The following is a 22,349-nucleotide window of genomic DNA, read 5'->3' as shown; positions in this document are numbered from 1 at the left end:
TGTAAGAAGGTATCTGAAGGGTTCGAATTAATGCCCAAGGAACAGAGAACAAGGCTTCAACATGCAAGCCCAACACTGAAACCCTGCCTTACCTAATACACCATTATACAGGGCAGACTCCCAATGTGGACATGGCAGGGATAGCCCAGTGCGGATTGGCAGATTGAAGTGGCAAATCTATTCCCCACCAGTCCAGGCAGGCTGTGTTCCACCTACACTTCTGTAGACAAGAGCTGTCCTGCCTATCGATTTTGTTTATCAGTAAAGCACATTGAGGTCATGCTTTTGTAGCTCAGAGAAAGCAGTTTCCCTCTGTTTCAATCTGTCCTTTTTAAAAAAAAAAAAAAAAATCATATGGACTGGGGATTTGGGGGTCACAACTAAACCAACAAGATAGTTATGCAGCACACCTCCTACTGCCTCCAGGCACTGATGCAGGCCCCAGGGCCATCCCGTGAGAAGGCAGATGACCCCCTGCCATACACTGCCTGCTGATGCAAGGTTTGACGCAGTATGTCAAGGCCTGAAGCTTTTTCCAGGAAGCAGACTCCCAATGCAGGGAGTTGTCTGCTGGAAGGCAGAAGCTTCAGGAGGAAGGATCCCTTAATGAAAGGATGTTCTCAGCTGTAACCTTTTGGAGCAGTTTCCTTCATTTTTTCCAGTCAGCTGCCGGTGTTCTCATCCAGCCCTGGGAAAGCATTTCCACTTGGATGGTGAATCCCTCTGGCCCTGCACCAGCACCTCTGCACCCAGTAATGTCAAGCCCCAAGCTCTGCAGAAACCCAAGAGCTGCCCTTCATGTGGGAACAGCTGGAAGCATGAGCAATAGTCCAAGTCTCATGGCCCAGCTTAGTAAAACTGGGTGAAGGAGAAGATATTCAAGGTCTTGTTTCCCTCCCAAAGGGTGAAGCCCTGAGATAGCCTGTTACTTGGGTCTCCAGAAAACAAGGCCGCTTTTCTCTTTCCAGAGCTCAGGGAGATTTCACTCCTCAAATGCACAGTTGTGCTCAGGGAAGTTCAAGGAGGACTGGTCTGGATGCAGCCTGCTGACACTCATCATATCCCCTACATCCCTATACTTTGTGTGCCTCAAGCTCTTAACCATACTAGAAGAACTTAACCAGCGGGTTAGCATAGGGGATTGGCACTTGCATCAATTTCTCCTGCATGCAAGCTGCCATGCTGCAACGCTTCCCCAAGCTCGCTTCTGTTGCATCTGCCTCTGTAACCAGCCCTCAAGCAATTTAGCTTGTGCCTCACTGACAAGTGGGTGAGCTACTGGTTTGAAAGAAATCAGCACTGCAGGTTTTCCCAGATCTCAAGAGTGGACAAGGCAAGTCCTTGCTACCACCACTAACCTCAGATGAGAGGGGAGCAGACAGGAGTCTGACTAGAGGCAGTGGCTAAATCAGAGCCTGGGCTAACTGCAGTAAAGCTTTTCCAATGCCCTCACTTGCAAGACTTGAGATGCATTCAGTTTGAACATAAAGGGACCGGGGGGGGGGAAGCACATCCATGCACAAACACTTCACTAGGTGGCACGCATCTCTCCTCCCCCCAGCCATGCCGCTCTTGCAGGGTAAACAGCTCTACACAGTGAGAGAATAGTTTTTCTTTCACTAAATTCAAATTTTTTTAAAGAACCTGACAGCCCTAGAGACTGATGTTCTAATTAGCCACAGAAAAGGAACAGCGTAGGCAGCAACAGCATCCTCCACCCATACACCTCAACCCAGGAGTAAGGATGCAAGCAATGCATTCTCCAAGGCAGATTCCTTAGCTTCAGATGCTAGTCAGCAAGGGTGCCTAATGAAGTGCGCCGTGACGGGGCTGTGTGTGTCCTGAACACCTGCACGTTAGAAGCCAAGACCAACCCATTTCATACAGGCCAAACAAGAACAACCTTAAAGTGCAAGCAGCTGGCTTTGGGATCTGGGCAGATACCACCCTGAAGCCAACCTATTCTCTCCTTCCAGTGAGACCAGAGAAGGAAGCAACTGAGCCCACTGTGTCTCTGGTAGACAGGAGGCTCCTAAATTACGCTGGCCTGAGAGGAGGAAGGAGGTATCAGTTCTCTCTACGTAAAGCCCTGTCAAGTCCACAGCGCTGTCATAAGCATATTTTGCTGCACCCAGAGCTCCAGTCTGGCTGTATGATCCTTCTCCAAGGGTCAGCTAACCCAGATAGCAGCCCTTCTTGGGGGAGGGTAGCAGATTGCATACACAGTTCATATCCGACTCAGAACTTCCCCAAAGTTTCAGGCTGTGCCAGTCAGCAATTCTGGATGAACCCAATTCCTCTCTCAAATTAATTCATTCAGTGGGATCTGGAATCCATCCTGGCAAGTCTCAACCCTTTGGCTTCAGGGAAGTAAATAAATCTGATCCCTGGCTACATACAAACACAGCCCCACTTCCTGAGAAATTCCTCCCCTAGTCATTTGTCATCATGCTGATGGGCTTGAAGCATGAACGAGACGTAGGACAGCCCAGTCTGCTATGCCTGTCCTCTCCGTGCTCTTACCTTGGAGTAGGTCTTTCCTCCCTTCAGTTCCTATAAGGGGAAACAAAAACAGAAACAGGAAAAGCAGCCATCAGTTTTTCCTGTGGGAACAAAGGGAAACCCATCACCCTGACAGTGCTGGAATTTGTTTCAGGGTTTTACAAGCTGCTCTGATACCAAAAGGCAGCACCTCCTTAGTCTCCCAATCAGACAACAGCTGGAGAAGGGAATAGGGAGAGGGCAAAAGGTAGGGGGGAAGAGACTGTGTGCAAAAAGGGTTCCAATTTCCATCCAAGTAACCCAACCATAAAAATACCTTCCCTTTTACTACTCAGTATCCACGTACCCACCCATGCCACCAAAAAGCAGCCAGGCAACAAATATTGGACAAACTCATTTTGGCTGCCGTTGTTCCCCTGCAGCAGGTTAGGGGGTTACGCTTTGCATTGTGTCAGAGTTGACAGTAGTTTTACTGAAGACATTAGATTATGGATTTGTATAGGATGGTTTGGCTTGGGATGATCCTGCCTCAGACAGGGGGCTGGACTAGATGATTTATGGAGGTCCCTCCCAGCCCTACTTCTCTACAATGACTTCTAGTTTCTTTCCGACAGTAGCATCTTCAGAGGTAGAGGCTGCTACTGACCTTACGGACAGACACTCTGCAGATACACGGATCCAGGAGGCCAGTGGCAGGATTGGCACTCATTTTACATACAAAGGTGAATTTCTTCTTCCAACGAACACAGTTCTCCTGGACCTCCTCTCTGTGAAGACAGACAAAGAAGTGTGAAGAAGCTACATAGCAGAACAGGCCAAACCCAGCTCCATAATATTCTTTTGTGACCAGATGTCTGGCTGGCAAAGCCCCACTGTACCATGTATTAATCCTCACCAGTCAGAGCCGAGGTCATTGCTATTTAGGTATCAAACAATCATCTTGCCTGTATAAACAGAATAAAATCCAGGTCAAATTAGATGACATCTCAAATAGAGGGCAAGAACTGTGTTTAAAACATTTCCTGCTAAACTTGGTAAACTAGCTGGTAATGTGGATCAGGCTCAACAACAGTGGTTTTCAAACTGTGGTCTGCGGACCCCTAGGGTGCGTAGAGTAAGTCTAAGGGGTCTGCAAAAGATGACTATGACCAAAAGTATGCGAATACCCACACTTACAATGCAAAGGGGTTCACACCTCCATTCAAAATTTCTAAAGGGGTCTACAAATGAAAGAAGGTTGAAAACCACTGCTCTAGAATCAAATACAAAAAGGCTTCCCACCTAATGCACTACTGTAGCATAATATGGCCCTCAAGTTTCACCTCATGGCTGAACAGGCAAGCCATTTCTACTCACATATCTGTCCTCTCCAGGAGAGGATCCTGTTATATCGGCAACACTGAAAGGGCACAATGCAGTTCCAAGGAGGAAAAAGGCTGCAAATGGGAGCATATGCTGGGTACAGACAGCAAGACGACAGCAGGCCACGTCCAGCTATGGTCCAACATTAGCAACTACTGACTATCCTGTCCAAGAGAAAGAACATGCTGCTGTCTACCTAATCCAAGCTCTGCTTTATTCCAGCCAAGCAGAGAAGCAAGAAGTGTTTAAACTGAAGTGCTGCTGCCTTTCTTCCCTGTCGTGGTTCAGGCTAGACCATTAGAAGGCTTTGGGAATGTGAGACTTGCTCCTATTTTATTTTTTTTACAAGTTTGGTTTTCCACCTTCTCAGGGTCTCAGAGAAAACTGGATGATGCAAGTCCTCCTTGGAGGGATAGGATAGAGGAAGGGGGTTGTCATGTGAGCATGGAGGGAGAGTGTGAACAGGCATTCAGGGAGAAGCTGCCTGGAGATATGCAGGATGCTCACATTACCCCAGACATTTCTTCTCTACATCAGCAAGCCTGCTCTCATCTATTTACAGCTCTGGCCTTGGCCACGAGCCAATTAAGTTCTCAGGGTATTTGGGCTGGGGGTGGGATGAACATTTGAGAATGGATTTAATCAGCTGAGGTTAGCCATTATCTGCTCAGCCTCCCTGCACAGGAAGAAGGTTGGGGAGAAAGAGGAAGGGCACCTGGCACAGCATGTGCTTTAATAGGGAAAAAAATTCTGATTCATCTTATTGGGGCATAACTTGAGTTGTGGAGCTCCATGGTGGGAGGAAGACAGACCCTCAAGCACCAACCTCAATGCCTCCCCATGGTTTCTATGAAAGAACAGGCAGAAAAGTAGTTTGAGGAATAGCACAAATAACCTCTTACATTTAAAGTTGGGAGTATACAACTCCACTGCCTGCAATAGCAGGGGACCAAAGTCAGTGACTCATGGAGATCCCTATCAGTCCTATGCTCCTATTTGTATGGTTTGAACATACTGGTTAGGGTTCTAGGAGGGGACCAGAAAAGGGTAATGGGCAAATGACTGAAAGATGCACATTAGATTTGCTCTTGTCTCCCTCCCAGGGGACTGCTTCCATCCCCATTTTACCAACAGGGAACTAGGAAGAGATTGGCGATTTCCTCAGTCTTTGGGAATCCTGCACCTTTATTCAATCTTTGATCTTTGAAGTTCTGGCTCCCAGGCCTATGCTCACACCATTGCAGACTCTTCGGTACAAAGTTCTCCCTGACAGTGAGGTATCCTCTGCACTCACCAAGTTGAAAAAAATTACTAAAATAGGAAAGCTAATCTTAAACACAGAAAACCCAAAACAAAACAAAAAACCCAAATACTCAAGCGTGCAATGCCCAGGATTAAACCCAACAGGACCACATGCAACATGAGTTAATAGCTCAGAAAGGGAAATTCCCTGGATGCTGGAACAGATGAAAATCCATCAGGGCAGAAATGCCTGCAAAGAGCCCCAAGTGCTTCAGGAACCAAAGAAGGCATTTGGGATGCAGAACCCTGAAAAAACTTTGAAGCAGAGAGTGCTTGGCATCCAGATACATTTTATAGCTCAAATCCCTAGAATTTAGCAGGGGGGAAAAAAAAAAGTCACCAGCATCAGGGAAGTCTTATGGAACTGGGCCCATTTGCTAACATGCAGGGGAACTGGAGAGAAAGGATCCCATGTCTAAATAATCACTTCCCTCCTTCATCTAAGGGGTTCAAAATGCTTCAGATGTTTTAAGGGATGTATTTGGTAGCTGTGTTGGTTTGAGGAAGGGCATGTGTGCCCGAAAGCTTGCAGAAAAAGATGGGTTTTTTTGCAATTTCTTAGTTGGTCTAATAAAAGGTATCATCTCTGAACCAAGAGTCCTAGAGTTTTGCATTTCAGATGTTTTAAACTCCACAACCGTGGGTCACAGTTGGGGCAGTCAAATGCTTTACAGATATTTTGCAAAGGGGAAGCTTTAGCCACCTGGGGCTGTATTAAGATAAATACGTGACCTCAGCAACAACTCAATTTGCCCCCCTCCTCCGAAAGGAAGGAAAGGCACAACAATTTGTTAGTTATGCTCTAACAGGTTCCCCCACCCCTCGAGGCCTCCCCCAAGAGTGAACATGGGCCTTCAAAAGCAGCTAGGAAGAGTGGATTTGAACGGTTTCAGTTTAACAAATGGGTACCAGCAGGCCTGTAATTTGCATGTAATCTGCTGCAGGTAAAGCTCCTTGGCCCAGCAAGGTATTTAAATGACTAAGCTTCAGTGCATCAACATGCACAGTTCAGAATCCAGTCAAACATCTGCAGCTCCCAACACTTGCTGGAGCTGGTTACATCTGGTACGATCTGCCTTCGGACTGTACAGACTGATTTTCTTACCTGTAATTTTTTTCTCATATTACACTGGAATGAAGTTTAACCCTCAGTAGTAACAGTCAGGATACCGATGGATAAGCAGCAATCTGAAGATGTGCGTTGATCTTCCAATTGACTTTTTACTATATTTTAAAGACAGACAGGGACCTGCTTAGCACTGATTTGTGTAACAGCTAGTTGAAACCCTGGGAATGGCTGCAGTTCTTACAAATCCTATATATTCTGTAGTTTCCAAGTTCCATCTTGTGCTACACAACGTAACAATGGGCAAAGAAGAGATGAGAAAAAGCCTCTCTTCTCAAAAGGAGCACCTTGTGCAATGGTGGGCAAGAGGGAGGCTTGCAGGTGGATGTACTGCTGGGGTTCAATGTGAGCATCTAAAAATCATCTGTTTAAGGTGACGTTTGCAAGAAGTATTTCAGATCTCCATTCCAGTCACAAATTTTTACAGTAATTCAGGAACCAGTTTCCTCTCTCCCCCCCAAACAAGCAGTCTGAAACCTCCAAATGTCATTAGAAGAGCAAGTGAAGGGTGCAGCGCACATGCACAGGCGTGCACACACACCTCCCACCACAAAACCTTATTTAAACAGTTTCTTGATAGTCTGAGTGTTAGGAAGTGACAGACCTTGTCTGCCCCATCTCCTGACATCAAACTACAGCTGGGCAGATGATTATAGGGAGCATGTTTTAAAGGTGGCCTTGGATGAGGGCCAGAGTTTTGCTTTGAACTCTGAGGATGTACAATTAGAAAACATCACACACAAACTGAGAAGACGACAGAAGTGTGGTGAGACAATGCAACAGGAGTCGTCCCCCACAACCCTGATCACAAAGCACCTCACAGCCTAGCTGAACTAAGAGCTTACAAGCAGATGTGTCTAATTTTAAGAACTTTTGTCTGAGTTTAAAAAGCCAGAAATAGACCAGACCAAGGCCTGGCTGTAGGTGCCAGCTCGCTAGGTCCTCAGAGATCCTATTTTAGAAGCTGTCTTATTACAGCCTGCTTCTTTCTGCATCCCCAGAAACTTGAGTCCCTGCCAGGCAAGCTTCAGCCCCCACCAGACTAGGACTTGCATATAAGCTATATTTAGCCCTGGAGAGTAATTCTAGCACTCTCACAAGAAACCCAGTCAAGCTCAGAAGTGCCAGTATCTGCAGCCCTGGAGAGCCCAAGTCTAAAGGTGCAGACAGAAGGAAGCTGCTTTAGAAACTTGAAATGTTCAACTTGCTCTTTCAGTACAGCCACAGCCCCTTAGCTAGCTAGCTAACGAGATAGTCCAGTGGATCCTTTTGGCTAGGGATCCATCAGATTTAGAAGCACAGCACAAATCAGCACGAGAAAGAAGTGAAAGCAACTGCCGTGGTGCACCGCAGAAGTTGGAAGAACATATATCAACATCTCACGGACTAGCCTGCAATTTGGGGAAGGCAAGTGTGAGACAGGATACTTTGGGGAGGAATCACATGGCCTTAGGTCTTTGAGCTCTGGCCTTACACTGGCTCTGCCTAATCAAAGGCTTGGCACTGGGAGGTGGTAAGTGTCACACGGTTTAAAATAGATGTGCTTGGTAGAATACCTCTGCCACACACTTTGAGCAAAGCCACAAAATGAAACAGGACTTAAGACAGCTAAATGGGGCACTCAGGAAATACCTCTAGAATAGTCCATGCATGCAAATGCAGTCCCCTACCCTTCCCAGCAAAATACCAGAAACTAAATAGATACCAGTTTTTTTTAAACTGTTCCCTTCAAAACCCACTGAACCTACTGACAAAAAGTAGGTACCCAACTTGGAGTAGAGTCCCTTACTAGTTCACACAAGAAGAGCTATAAATCGCCTTTAGTTCCTAACGAAGAGCAGCCTGTGGTCTTGTTTTGTGAAGCATAGTACCATTTTCCCCTCATTAAAAAAAATAGCTCTTATTGCCTGACCTTTCACTATTGTAACACTGCTTTGCTATGGACTGCCTGAACTTTTACACACAAAAGGAGATAAGGCAGGAAAAGCCAAATATCTGTGTGCGGTTAGATATCGTGTCAGCAGGCGAGCTCTGGCCCCTCACACTTTTGCAGAAGGAGCCAAGCTGCGTTAGCTCTGTGCACCGATTCTGAGCATCTCTTCTTGTCATTCCTGCTTTCCAAGATGGGAATCTTTGTCAGGCTCCTCAAGCAGCACTAATCCTCCTCCTCTTTGCATGCAGCAGATGGGCCCCTCTGCTTTCTGTTTGCTGGTTCACCGCTCCATTCGGCAATACTCCAGTGACAGCTCTGCAAGCATTAGCCTTCCTGTGCCAAATCAGATCAAGAGAGCGACACCATTTTAAAAGAGGTCAACCAGCCACCTCCTACCTGAGATTCCCAACATATAGGCGCTGGCTGGAGCAGCTCTGGCTGCCTTTTCCAAGCTTTACAGAGGTTTCTTTCTCTGTAGCAGAGATGGCTGGTCCAGTAGCATCAGTGAAGCTGGGAGAGGCATCCACCCCAAGCTATAGGCAAGTTATTCCTATTAAGCCAATGCCAGCAGATAAATTCTTTGCGATTTTTCCCCTTGCATCCATAGCACTACAACTAGAGAGAACTAGAAGACTAGTTGCAACTTGCAGTCCTTAGCCTAGTTAGGGACCTAACTAACTTAAACATCAAAAGCTGTACTATAGATGGGACCAAGTGTGTCCCTGTAATTAGTTCATAATCTAGGACAAACCAGGGTTTTAATCCCTGCTGTTTCCCCTTTACAGTATTTTTATTTACATTACTGGAAATATGATATATATAATAGCCTGGTCAAACTAACTATAGTGTTATTGTGGCTCAAGTCAGAGCTGTAGCCTGACTGAGGCTTCAGTCAGACACCTCAGCAGCTCTGGGAATAGTTTCTGGAGCTAGCCAGGTCTGGGGTTGGCAAGGGGTTTGCAGTGTTCCCATGGGCTATTCATGCTCCTGTTATTTACTGAATCTCCAAACAAGACACCTGACCCACAGAAACCTGGCATTTGGTGCTCAGTCAGGAACTGGCGGGCTCACTACATAAAACTTAAAAGAGTTTTGTGAAGCAGATGAGCCCCAGTTCACACAAACCTCGACTACTGCATCATGAAGCAGATCCCTGTAAAAAGGTCATGGAAGGCCAATGTCCTACCTCTGGCTTTTGACAGGTTGCAAGCTGTGGCCCAGAGGCAGATGGGTGCATGTAGATAAATTCAGGGGCAAGGGATTTGGTTACAGAACAGCCGTTACAAGAGGAAACCCTGTAGCCCTGAGGTTCAGCCACCTCCGGATGCTGTGCAAGGAAACAGAGGGAACGAGATCAGCAGCAAACGAGCTATGCAGTCAATGTCTCATGCACCACGTGGCAGCTTATGCACGGTCAGCAGCTGGCTAAGGTTAGCACACCTGTATGCCTGTTGCAATGTACTCTGCATGGGTGAACCCATCCTAGGTCCCTTCCAGCCCTAATGTCTATGAAATCTATAATATGCTCTCCATCAAGGTGCACTGTAAGGGCCTAGAAGCACTAATTCTGGATCTCAAGTGCACCAGGTTTTGGTATCGTGAAATCCTAAGAAGAAGATGCTTCACCAGGTGGTTTACAGCCTAAGAGTCACAGAAATATAGCAATACAGGAAGGAAACAATGGAGATCACGTTGGTCGGCAGGATAGACTGCCAACGTGCTCACTGCTGCTCAACTGTTGTCAAGTTTTCTGCAGACAAAGCAAAGGAACTTAAAAAATCTATCTATCTATCTATCTATCTATCTATCTATCTATCTATCTATCTATCTATCTATCTATCTATCTATCTATCTATCTATCTATCTATCTATCTATCTATCTATCTATCTATCTATCACACACGGGGGGGGGGGGGGGGGGGGGGGGGAATCTCAGCCACCCCTGATTCTGCAGAAGATCAAGGACTAGAACTGGAGAGAGATGGAGAAGGCACCTCTAAATCAAGCTGTATGATCAGCCAGGACAACTACTATCTCAATGTTTAGTTCATCCTTGGGGCTCAATGTCCCTGCCCCAAGTCAGAGGGCTGCAAGGGAAGCAGGCACAGACGGGTTTCACAGCAAATCCCAGTTGCCCTTCCCTACAGTCCTGGAAATGTTAAAGAAAAGGAAATAAATGGGCTTTGCCCATTTCACCCTGGGAACAGCTGGGCAGAGGTGCAGCTTTCCAAACAAGCAAGTCCAGTAACTATTAGTCACCTTTAGAAGAAAAGCCATTTACCACAGGGAGAAGTGGTGCTGATGACTCAGACAAAAAGCACCCGAGCCTGCTTTTAGGAAGAGATGCAGAGTCCAGAGAACAAGTTCAATACTGCTTCTAGAAGTGCTGTTACTGTGAAGGGACTTAACTCCAGTATTCTGACAAAGATCTCAACCTGAATGATTACATTTGGCCTACTTTCATTTCCCTGCAGTTCCAGACAACGGTCACCTCACCCAGACTATACCTTTCACTTCTGTAACTGGGGCTGGGCATTGTTCTGGTGTACACACAAGAGCCTCACATGGCCACGTACCTCGGCTCCCCCAAACTTGAGCTCATCCTTTTTATATAGCAGCTTTAATGCTTGGCTACTTACAGGTACTTCAGGACCAGGTGAAAGCCATAAGCCACCAAACCCCAATTCTTCTGTTTTGTATCTGTGCACTTGAACTTACTCCCTTTATGCAGGACACCAACCCTTCCCAGTACAGAATCCATTTGTACATCCTGCATTCTCTCTACTTTAATGCCATACCCCTTAGCTCCATGGTCATTTCATGTAACCTTGCATCCTCCGCCCCCAAACTGGAATAAAGTTGAATGCTGGCTTGCATCCATAGATGCTTCTCAAGCAAATCCCGGACATCATTCTCCCCCTGTACTCGGCCTTAGTGAGGCCGCAGCTGGAGTACTGCGTCCAGTTTTGGGCTCCACAATTCAAAAAGGATGTGGAGAAGCTTGAGAGAGTCCAGAGAAGAGCCACGCGCATGATCAGAAGTCAGGGAAGCAGACCCTACGATGACAGGCTGAGAGCCCTGGGGCTCTTTAGCCTGGAAAAGCGCAGGCTCAGGGGCGATCTGATGGCCACCTATAAGTTTATTGGGGTGACCACCAGTATCTGGGGGAACATTTGTTCACCAGAGCACCCCAAGGGTTGACGACTAGGTCGAATGGTCATAAACTACTGCAAGACTGTTTCAGGCTGGACATAAGGAAGAATTTCTTTACTGTCCGAGCCCCCAAGGTCTGGAACAGCCTGCCACCGGAGGTGGTTCAAGCGCCTACACTGAACACCTTCAAGAGCAAACTGGATGCTTATCTTGCTGGGATCCTATGACCCCAGCTGAATTCCTGCCCTTTGGGCAGGGGGCTGGACTCGATGATCTTCCGAGGTCCCTTCCAGCCCTAACGTCTATGAAATCTATGACTTGCGTGTGAAAAAAAAAGCTAATTGAACAGACTGACATTTATGTACCACATGCTTAGGGAGTTGGTGGTGGCAAAGCATGACTGAAAATTTAAACTTTTGGGATATGCTCCCACTGAGTAGCCCTAGAAAAAGATGGAGTCCTTACCCCTTGAAAGGGAGGTGGAGGGTGTAGGGAAACATGGGACATGTTACCAACTGGTAGCAAACAAGAGCTGGACCCATAACGCACTTGAATTCAAGGTGATTGACTTCACAACACAGCAGCGTACAAGAGACTAATGGTAAGCTAGTTATATCCCGAATCCGTCTCTCTTGGCCCAAAATACAAAAAACCTGGCTATTCAACAACTCACGCTACCGTCACTGAATTATGACCAAGCTTACGTCACTTATTAAAACAATAGCCAAACTAAATAGATGACTGTCAGCTGTTAGCAGACATGTTTTTCCATCAACAACCCAGTATTCTCCAACTAAAAGAGCTGGTTGTTGTGGACTAGACATTAGCAGCTATGATGGAAAAGAATGGCTCAGCGACAGATGATGTAAACTTTGTTACTAAGAGAACTCAGTAAGTCTTTATTGTTTGGAACAAGTTGTTTTTGATGTTTTACAAAAAGCGTTTTAAGCTAAGGGCTCACTCCCATGGGTCAGCACACCCACCCTCCTCACAAGACTCATGGATGGACTCCAACAACCTATTTACCCCTGCTGCATAGGCAAATTGCAGTAAAGCAACAGGACTGTTCATGCTCAGATGGGATGCGAACTTGCACATTTTAATTCATTCACTCCACACCAATACCAGGATCCATAGGGCTTCTCCTTCAGGAACTTGCCCATAGATGGCATGGATGTTAGAGCTGGCTGTTCAGCCAAACGCATTAGTCTGTTTGGGGTCAACGGCAGTAATAGTTTAACGACATTTTCAAAGTGCTTTACAACCTATTAAACCTGCTCCATTCCTGGAAGTGAATATACATCCATTTCTTCTGCTTTTCTGTGACCATGGGGGGGGGGGGGGGGTGTGGAAAATGAGTGTGGAAGCCTCTTTTCAATTACTGCCACTTAAGCAGAACAGCCTGGGCAGGGCTCATCTAATTAGAGAAGAGAGAAGTTCAGGAGGGAGGTGTAGCAGCAGTTGGATAATGGAGAAAGCAGTAACAGAAGCAGCTGCAGTCGAAAGCGAGATGGGGAACAGCAAGGAACAAACCGCTACCGAGCTTGGTAGAGGAAGAAGAGTCACAGGTGGAAGAGCAGGTAAAGCTGGAGGGACATGATAGCATGCGAGACAGGAAAAACACATTGGGAAATCCCCGGAAAAATAAGGAAGCATCTAGTTCTCACTGCCCTGACTTTGAAATAAGATAGCAGCAGTGATGCAACTCATTACAAAGAGAAGAAAAAGCCCATACCTACAGCTGACCTAACTGATGAGAAGTGTGCAAAACCAGGGGGAGTAATATTTCTTCGCAGGAGGGCTGGGGCTGCAGACAGTTACCAGTAAAGAGTTCCAGAGGATCCATCTTTTGGGACAATTAGAAACCACGTGCATTTATTTTACCAGCAATTTGCTTGTCCAGACTTAGGTACGCAGGCTTCCAGGCAGACTTCTCCCAGAGGTTTAGGATTGGGTGTTAAATGTACCTCACACAACACCCCATTAAGCCAATGAAGTATACTGGGGGGCATTTGATCGAAGCAAATAATCATTCCATAAGAGCCAAAACGCAGACTTAACACACACCACCAAGGCACAGCCAGGGTCTCCAAAATCCCGGATCAGAAGTACATGCTGCAGCATTCCTAACAACTCCTGGCACGTCTGAACTAAACCATTAGGAGAGAGTTGGCTTAGAAGTCAAAATGTGTTATGACAGCATTTGAAATGTTTGCTGTACTTCAAAAAGGTCTGTCTCCAAGCACAAAGCTTCCATTTAAGTTTAATGGGAGACAGTTACAGAGTACAGAAATCTTAAAAGGTCCAGATCCTTAGAACAAGCCAAGTGAGTTGAACTGTCACATACTTCAACAAAAGATGCAAGGATATTCAAACTGACTCAGTTCCACAGAAACTAGGTACAGTATAACCTAATGGGCTTTGAAGCAGGGGACAAGCCCCAGCTATGAGGAGTTTACAAGCTATTTTCACATACTGAAGGTTGGAGGGAAGGAGATAGTTCCCCACCCCCCCTCAGTAAAATGAAGGTTCAAATGATCTCGTTACACACGGTGCCTGAAAGAAGAACTTATGACCAGCATGAAGCACAAATGCAAATCCAAGGTCTTACTGCCACATCTACAGAAAACACAAATTCCTTTTGGTCAGAGGCCAGGGATGTGGGCCAGAAAGAAAAGATCGAGTCAGAGTCATACTAAGACTAAGCAGAGAGTAAGGAAGAGTTGGATGAGTGACTCAGTTCTTGAGATACGAGTCAGTAACACCATGTATATTCAACAAAAAAAGCAAGCACATTTGCCAGTGAACTATGATCACCATGCACTGAGTCACTATACAACAACTCCTACTCGCAGCATCCTGACAACAATTGCAGCTCCAGTGTCTAAGGAGCATCAGCTTGCCAGGCTTCAAACACACAGCCATTGCTCTCTTATAAGCAAGCACAAGGGGACTGTGCCTGAAACAAGGCATTAAGGGCAGATCTTCAATGCACTGTTCACTCAAGTACAATGAACCCTCATGATAACTGGAGCGTGGTTGCTCATACCTAGGTTTAGCTCAGTCACTGACTTCTTTTTGGCCAAGTCAAATCATTAGAAGCAAAGAGGAGATAGAGAGAAAATGTGTGTGTGGACTGCCCAGTGCTGAGCAGTCTGGGCTGGGTACAAGGTAGTGCTGTAAACAGTTTTGAATAAAAATTCATGGGATTGAGACCAAGTTTTGTAACTACAATTGCCGCTGGGAGATGTTCTAGGTCAGCTCCTTGCTGCCTAACCCTGGGTCTTGCTAAAGAGAGACTGCAGCGTAAAGTCTGGCAGAGTCTGATCACATTCCTACCATTTAGTTTACAAGGGGCTGTGTCATCACGCACGCAAGAAAAAGCTGTCGGCCCTTGTACAAAGAGGCCTACTATGAAGTGAAAAGGAATACCAAGAAAAGGGAAAGAGCCTACACTGTGAAGCTTTGCTAGTCTCAGTTATATCACTTAGTGTCATTGTGTCGGGAGGGACTTAAGGCCACCTAGTCTGATATCGTGCACACATTTGCTATTTTTAAACCAACGATATATGCCCATTTATTCTTCTAATTAAGTCTCCAATGAAGAAGGTCCCACAGCTTTGCTAAGCAGCTTGTTCCACTGCACTACTCTTCTTATGGGGAGCGATTTTTTTTTTAAGATTTGATCTAGGTCTGCTCTGCTGCAGTTTGAAACATTGCTTCATATCCTGTCCTTTGTGACAACAGAATAGTTTTTCTTTCTTTATAGCAGCTTTTCAAATATCTGAATACTATGCTCCCTTCAACTGCTTTTTCTCCAGACTAAAAGAACTAGTTCTTTCGGCCTTCCCTCATAAGGCTTGTATTGCAACCCCCGATCATCTTCACTGCTTGTCTCTGGACCCTCTCCAATTTATCTACATCCTTTTTTAAAGACCCATAATATTCAAATCAGGCACTGCTCCATATCACTCTGCAGTGCTGCTTCTGCTCAGCATTATCTCCCTCTGTGTCCATGCATGGTGGGAAAACCCATGCCTAAAAAAAAAAAAAAAAAAAAAAAAAAAAAAAAAAAAAAATCACAGCTATGCCAGCAAAACCCTTGTGCAAGTGAGGCTTATATCAGCAAAGAGTCCTTTTTACCAGTATAGTGTATATCTTTCAGGAAGATGGTCTAGCAATCTCAGTAGAGGAACTCCTTTTGTTGCTATAGGTTGTCTCCACCAGGGAGGTTGCTGGTATCTCTCTCTGCCAACAATACCTCTGTCAGATAGGTCAGCCCTTATACCAGAACAAAGGTTACACCAGGTATTAGTGTGGCTCAAGGCCCTAGTGCAAAAGCATTAGCCCAGGCAATCTGAAATCAAACCCAGTATGAATAGTCTGGATCACCCACAAGGTAACACCCAGACTTGTCTGGACATGACCCAACCTGAGTCACTCCCAGGTGGGGCCCAAGGTTACAATCAAAGAATCAACATGACAGCCCAAAAGAAGGCCTTCCCCCCCCACCAGAGCTGCCCTCTGACATCAGGAGGATTCCTGTTCATGCTGCAGGCCAGCACTTGTCTGCTGGAAGCAGTCACCAGCAGTCCTGGTACCAGGGCTCAAGGTACAAAAGGCTATTTCTAGACACAATATAGCATAAGGAACGCTCAAAAAGGCAGTGAGTGGGGGGAAGAGAGGGAAAAGTTGTCAGATCTCTATTCTCACAGCAGCTGAGGGAGTTTACCCGCACAGAGGTTACTCTTTTTGACCCCTCGTTAAAAGTCTACAAGTTGTAAAAGGATGCCAAGCTTGCACACAGCATACCCCCCTGGCCCTTCTGCATACTCAGAAAGGAAGCTCTACCAGGATGCCCCTGAAAGAATATTTATCCTGCATCTTCCCAGATTGAAACAACGTGGGATGTGGTCTCCAGACTGCATCTGGAACCATGAACAAGGGTTACACCTCACGAGTCACATCAAGCAGAAGTGGAAGGCTAAAGAGTCTGGTTCGCCAAGGCCGCTTACTTTGTGAAAGGGGCAGAACTCAGTCCCCTGGTGCAAGTATCTGCCAGTGGAACGGAGCAACTGGAGGAGAGCTAGGAGTAAAAGCAAGAAAAAACACCCCCCTGAAAGTCCTAGAAACCAGCCTCTTCCACTTTCCCCCACTGCTGCCTTTTTTATTACTGAGTGGGTGGATCTGCACAGCAAGCTGTCACAAGCTGAGCCCAAGTGACAAAAAAATTATGAGGAACCCTAGCTCCACTGGACAGAGCCAAAGGGTGCGACTGTCCCACATGTGACCCCAAAACAATTACACAAAACAACTGGGAGATTTCCTTTCACCCCAGTCTTAGCCCTTCTCTCCAGCTGCAGGGCCAGTGCATTTGGCTTCCCAGAAACAGAATAAGCAATCAAGACCGGGGAGGGGAAGGAGAAGGAAGGGAAATCAGCTGCCTGTGTTTTGTGGCACTCCAAGATGAAGGAGGGAAAGATGAAGGAGGCAAGACCTTTCCCAGTGTTCAGCTTCAACAAGAGTTACCTCCCAGAGAAAAGCTTCCTGCCTTCCTACATGGATTTTGCATTTGAGGTATGTGATCCAAGGTATGCAGTGATCGGCTCAAAACTGCTATTTCATGCTGCAGCTCTGCGCACTTCACCCTGTCTCGCAACCTTCCTTCCTTCCTCAGAGGGAAGGAGCTCTCCGGTGCTTCTCTAGGCCGAGTGACAAGTTGACAGCCTGTGCTCATTTCTTATTTAGAAGCCCACAGACCGCTTAGCATAACGCAGTAGAGAGAGTCTTCTCTTTGGATTATAATGCAGGACTCATGCTACAATAGAGGACTGTCTTCCAGGCATCCCTCTCACCCACAAACCCTGATCAATTCAGCCACAGGGAAGGTCTGAACCCGATATTTTCCCAGCTCAGCTATTTTTGTTTGAAAAGAAAAAGCATCCGTTCAACACAGACTGCCTTTGCTCTGGTTTTATCTAGAACATCCTGTCGACCCCAATACTGCTGCCTCCTCCCAAGCCTCTGGTCTACATGTGTTTCCTCCTCCTCCTCCTCCTCACTCCCCTTACCCCATCCCACTTCCCTCCTCTTTTCTAGAGCTCAGCTGTGTCAATAGATCTCAAAGGGAGGCCCACAAAAAGTACACAAGAAGGACAGCCATGGGTATCAGCAAATTTAACTCCTTTTCTTGTCCGTGGCCAGATTAAAATGCACTGAAATAAAACAACAGGGCTGTTCATCCAGCAAACACAAACACAACTGTTTGTCTAGTGGGAAGTGCCTTTCAAACCCAGGCACTAAAGTGAGATTCAGAGTTCTGAGCTGTATGGTACCAAGGAGAGATCACCCTTCGTTGGGAGTTAACACAGAGATAGAGGCTATTCCTACCAGCAGGTGCACAGGACAAGATAGGGACACAAAGCATGAGAGACTCGTATTTCCCCATGTTCCTCCATCACAAGCCACTAGTTTGCAAAAACTCCCACATGCTGTCAGTTATGGACTTGCAGACCTGGGCCACTACCAAAGGAACAGACTAGATGAAGGGCCCAGCATGCACTCAGACTTAGGTTCTGATATTTCCTGAGCCAATGCTAAGAAGCAGTTCTTTATCCACTTCAAAAGGAGCTTGTAATCCCAGATGTCATATGGCACAGAGCAAGGGACCCACAGACAAACATGCCAAACAAATCCTGTCCAATACAGAAGGTGACATCCACCCACAGATGTGACCCTATGCAGTCAAGGTGGAGAATGAATCCTGGAACAGTTCACTGCACATTTCTCACATAGCCCAATGTTTAAACTTGCCCAGAAGAGGAACAAGCTGTCTCATTTGGAACAACAGAAGTGTGTGCCCATCTTGGACTACTTTGAAATAGCAGATGCAATTTCCTGCAATAAGAAAGTCTAAGCCTACCTGGTATTCATCTAGAAACTGGAACTAGAGCAACTTGCCAGTGGCAACTTATGGCCTATTAAAATACCAACAGATGTGCACCAAAAATCACTGGGCCCCAGTGGAACTCAAGCATCCTTCAAGTATTTAGGCATTAAGTCAACACCAATGGCAGTTAAGGAGCATGAAGGGGAGGCAGCTGGTCTTCCTCACTTCCTCATTCAAGCAGATAGTCACAGAAGTCAGGAGGGAGGACAGATCTCCCCACCCTTACCTATGGCACTGGGGCTAAATCCAAAGTGGAGTGGAGACTGCCAACATCAGCATCTATGCCATGGGTTCCTGATCCCCCAACCAGAGCATTTAAACTAATGAGTATGCCAGAGCTTTCCACAGCATGTTGACTACACAGTGCAGGTCATGCTCTGTATTCTGCTGGACAGCCCCTGCCCCAAACACATTCAGCAGAAGAGAAAACCAGAGCTGTGATGTTCACTGAGCCTCCTCCTCACACAACAGGATGTAGCCCCCATCACAGGGAAGTTTTTAATATAACTTTTTGCAAGACAAACAGAACTCAAACTGTGACCGGACAGGAAGAAACCAGTTCAACATGAAGGGTCTGTGTCTGATGCTGCAGGTGTATGAACCACAGCCCAGGAAAATACCAAGAAAATATGCTGTAAAATCACCAAACAGCCTGAGGGCAGTGTTGAGGGGGTTTACCACACCTGATGATTCACAGGTTTCTTCCTCCACTGTCTTGCCTCGCCTCACTAGCACTGGGCTCCTCTGTAACAATCCAGATAGCTCAAACTGCAGAGAAAAGTCTCTCCCACAGAAATGGGACTGACAGTCTCAGTGAGTTGTGCATTTTGAGCTTTACCAGAACATAATTCTGTCTATGCCTTCCAACTTCTGTCTCTAGGCTTGGAAAGCAAAAAATGCACGTCTGTGTGTGCGCACATGAACAACAGACTGCATCCTGAATTAGGCTGTGAGATACTAGAAGAGAGAGCTCACTCCAACCCCTCCCCGGCCCGAAATCAAGTTGCTTTCAAAAGCCTCCCCCACCAACGCCTCCATCTCCATTCCCGAGACGGTAGCTAAGAGCACATGTTCTAAATCCTGCTATCTAGAGAAATGCACACAGGAATAATGCGCTCTCTGTCCCTGAGCAGGGATGGCCTTTCCTTCCAGCTAGGCTTGTCCAGGAGGGTGACTTCTCAAGTACATGTCACAGATGCTTGGATGATACAAGTCAGGCTCTACTGTATGGGTAGGACAGTAAGTAGCCCTTCCACTAAAACCACCAGCCCCCAGCTAACTTAGAATCAGATTCTGCCTTCATTTACAACTGAGGTCAAAAGCAGAATTTGAGTCCAATCCCTTCCCAATACAATAGACAACACTCTCTCTCTCGGCTGAGAGGGGCTCCAAAGAAAGCTGTTTAATTATCCAGGTTTCAGTTTTGGGATACAGAGGCCAAGTGAAAATGGAGGTTAAATGTGAGCAGGCCAAGGCAGCTCTTCATTCTTTGAAGAACGGTACACAACTCACCATGTTTGGCTCTGCAAAATGAAGCCTTAAGAAGCATCTTGGTCACCATGTATAGACATGGACCATGCCATAAGCAGCAGAGGTTTATGGAGCTCTTGGGCAAAGTTTCCCAGAGCCCTCATGTACATTAGCTGGTACTACCCATCTCTACCCTTCAGGCAGCTGCATTTCAGTGGTGGCAGTATCTTGCAGGAAGAGAGCCCTTAATGCTAGAAAAGCTTGCCGTTTTGAATGGAGAATGTCAAGGTCAGTGCTGCATCAAGTCCAGCTCAAAAATCACATTGGGTGAGCAGCTACAAGAAGCATCTCTCCCAATTCCCACTTCCACATCCCTGCCTTCAGCATCTCTGGCAGCAAATTTGTGCAAAGCATGTTCAGCAGAGGAAGTAGCCTTTTGCTCTCAGTGCATTTGGTTGAAAGTCATAAGACTAAGTCAGCAACTTCCTTAGAGAAACCTACAGCAGTGGGGGAAAAAAAGTCTTAGTGGGCCAGACCACCCTAATGGGGTCAGCTCTCAGCTTATTTATGAACAGCTGCTGTCATGGGAGAAAGAGGGCGAAAGGCCTGGCTCCTTGGCATGAAATGACGTCAGAAGTAATCGAGCTAAAATGCTGCTCAAGTTCAAAGGAGTGTGCTCCAAGGGCATACAATCCCCAATTGAGATTAATGGAGCTGCTAAATGGTTAGGAGTGTGAGACTGGCACCTCCGGCACCTTGCAGGAAGACAACCTGAAACAGCTCAGCTATGAGCAGGCATCCCTCCATGGCAAGTCATCCAGTAAAGGGGCCCATGAATTTCAACCCTCTCCCTCAATAGGAAGCTGCTGGAAAGCCAGAGAAACAACATGGCCTGAACATCCGCAGGATGCAGATGACACCTGGCTCTCCATTTCCTTCATATCCCATGTAAACCAGCATCATCTCTCAGCTGTCTCAACACGGGGCTGCAATCTGCACTCAGACGAAGAACATGCTCAACTCAGACAACAGCTCTCCTGTCATTTGGAAAGGGGAAGTACTTTCAACTGTTCACTCACCTCTAACAGGCCTCATTACCAAGGGCGGAAGCTCTCAAATTCTCAGGCAGTCAATTTTAGGGTCTCTTTTGGATTTTGCAGTGCTACTAGATAAAGCGAAGAGCCACAATGGCAAGAACTGGCCATTTCCACCTGCAAGTGGATGGCATCCCATAATCTTAGGGAGAGATCTGGCCATGGCAATCCATGCAATTTAGATCTCTAGACCAGGTTATTACAGGATCTATTTAGAAATGAAGATACACACCCTGGAAAAAAAAAAAAAAGCAAGCTTCAACTGGTACAAAATGCAGTCCATCTGTTTAGCAAAACTGGTTGCTATGAATACATCATTCTAGTGCTCTGCTCTTTATTTCTATTTTTAAAAGATACCTGGGAGGCACTCCAATCCAATGGTGATGGGGACTATACAAATGCCTTGATGAGCATATATTAGAAAGTTGTCTTGGTAGCTCGTTGGGGAACATACAGCAACGGCTTGCCCTACACCTGGCTCTAACCCATGCTTTAGTGAACACAAAGTCCAGCAAGAGAGCAATAAACCAACTGAGATACAATAGCCTGTTATTCAGCCTAGAACACTGTAAACCTGACACTGATAAGATAAGTCTTATCCTCGCAGGACCCTTCCCAGCTCTACTCAGAAAGGACATGAATGGTTGAATGGGGGTGAGGGGGGGGAAAAAAGGCAGTGGGGAGGTGAAAGGGAATTTACAGCTTGCAAGTTTGTACTTTAAGATATTCAAGGTCTAACGCAGAGCCTCAAGCCACTAAGAGAGTATAAAGGGTACACTTCTGAACAAACAGCCCTCCACACCAGTGGAAAGTGCTCACGGGACTTGGACCTTTTCCAGAACGTTTTGAATTCCTGAGAGCGTTAAGTCTTAATGCATTTTGGACAGGTTTCCCCCTCAGAAGGGCTGTTTTGCTTCTCCCCTGGTCAGAGGAGCTGCTGGCCACTGCATCAGGCAGAGAAGGGGGGCTCGGGCTCAGGGCGTTGCCATTCCGTCTGGAATCCGCATGCCCCACAACCCTTTGCCGGCCTCCTTCCATTTCTACTGTATGGAACAGCAACATATATATATGCAGTTCAGGCTAGAATGAACTTGGAACAAGAACATGCTGCTGGGGATAAAGCTTCCTGACACCTCCCTTCCTTGCAGTTCTGGTTAAGAGACTATTTGATCACATCAATCTGGCCTACTCAATGCTACCTACCATGCGACAGATCAGATATACCACTTCCCCCAATTCTGACCAATTTCTCTCGGTTGTACCCACGAGCTGCTCAGCGATGAGTCTGTTCCGAGTGCCAGAGAAGGTCTCTCTCTCGCAGGTCGAGTTCCAAAAGCAGATTCTTTTGCTCAGACTCATTGCAGAGCGCTCCTTCCACGCTCAAGACCAATTTAGGGAAACTCCTAGCAGATTTTGCAAACAGTTGCTCTAAAATGGATTTTCAGATCCATCACCAAT

At 46.4% G+C, this 22,349-nt stretch overlaps 1 protein-coding gene across 2 annotated transcripts in view; it reads right to left on the bottom strand.

Moving 5' to 3' along the window:
• The window catches only part of EEIG1 (estrogen-induced osteoclastogenesis regulator 1), a 42,473-nt gene that overhangs the window by 16,224 nt on the left and 3,900 nt on the right, over positions 1-22,349 (bottom strand). For both annotated transcript variants that reach the window (XM_006269445.4, XM_059715581.1), the window contains exons 3-4: positions 3,149-3,269; positions 2,524-2,553 (exon numbers count right to left, since the gene is read on the bottom strand). In XM_006269445.4, coding sequence (XP_006269507.1) covers positions 2,524-2,553; positions 3,149-3,269 — 151 coding nt within the window. The remainder of the gene's footprint in view (positions 1-2,523; positions 2,554-3,148; positions 3,270-22,349) is intronic.

Source organism: Alligator mississippiensis, chromosome 12 (assembly GCF_030867095.1).
Source record: "Alligator mississippiensis isolate rAllMis1 chromosome 12, rAllMis1, whole genome shotgun sequence".
Taxonomy (NCBI): domain Eukaryota; kingdom Metazoa; phylum Chordata; order Crocodylia; family Alligatoridae; genus Alligator; species Alligator mississippiensis.
Note: the sequence above shows the minus strand (reverse complement) of the source record. Positions and strands in the feature narration are given on the sequence as shown.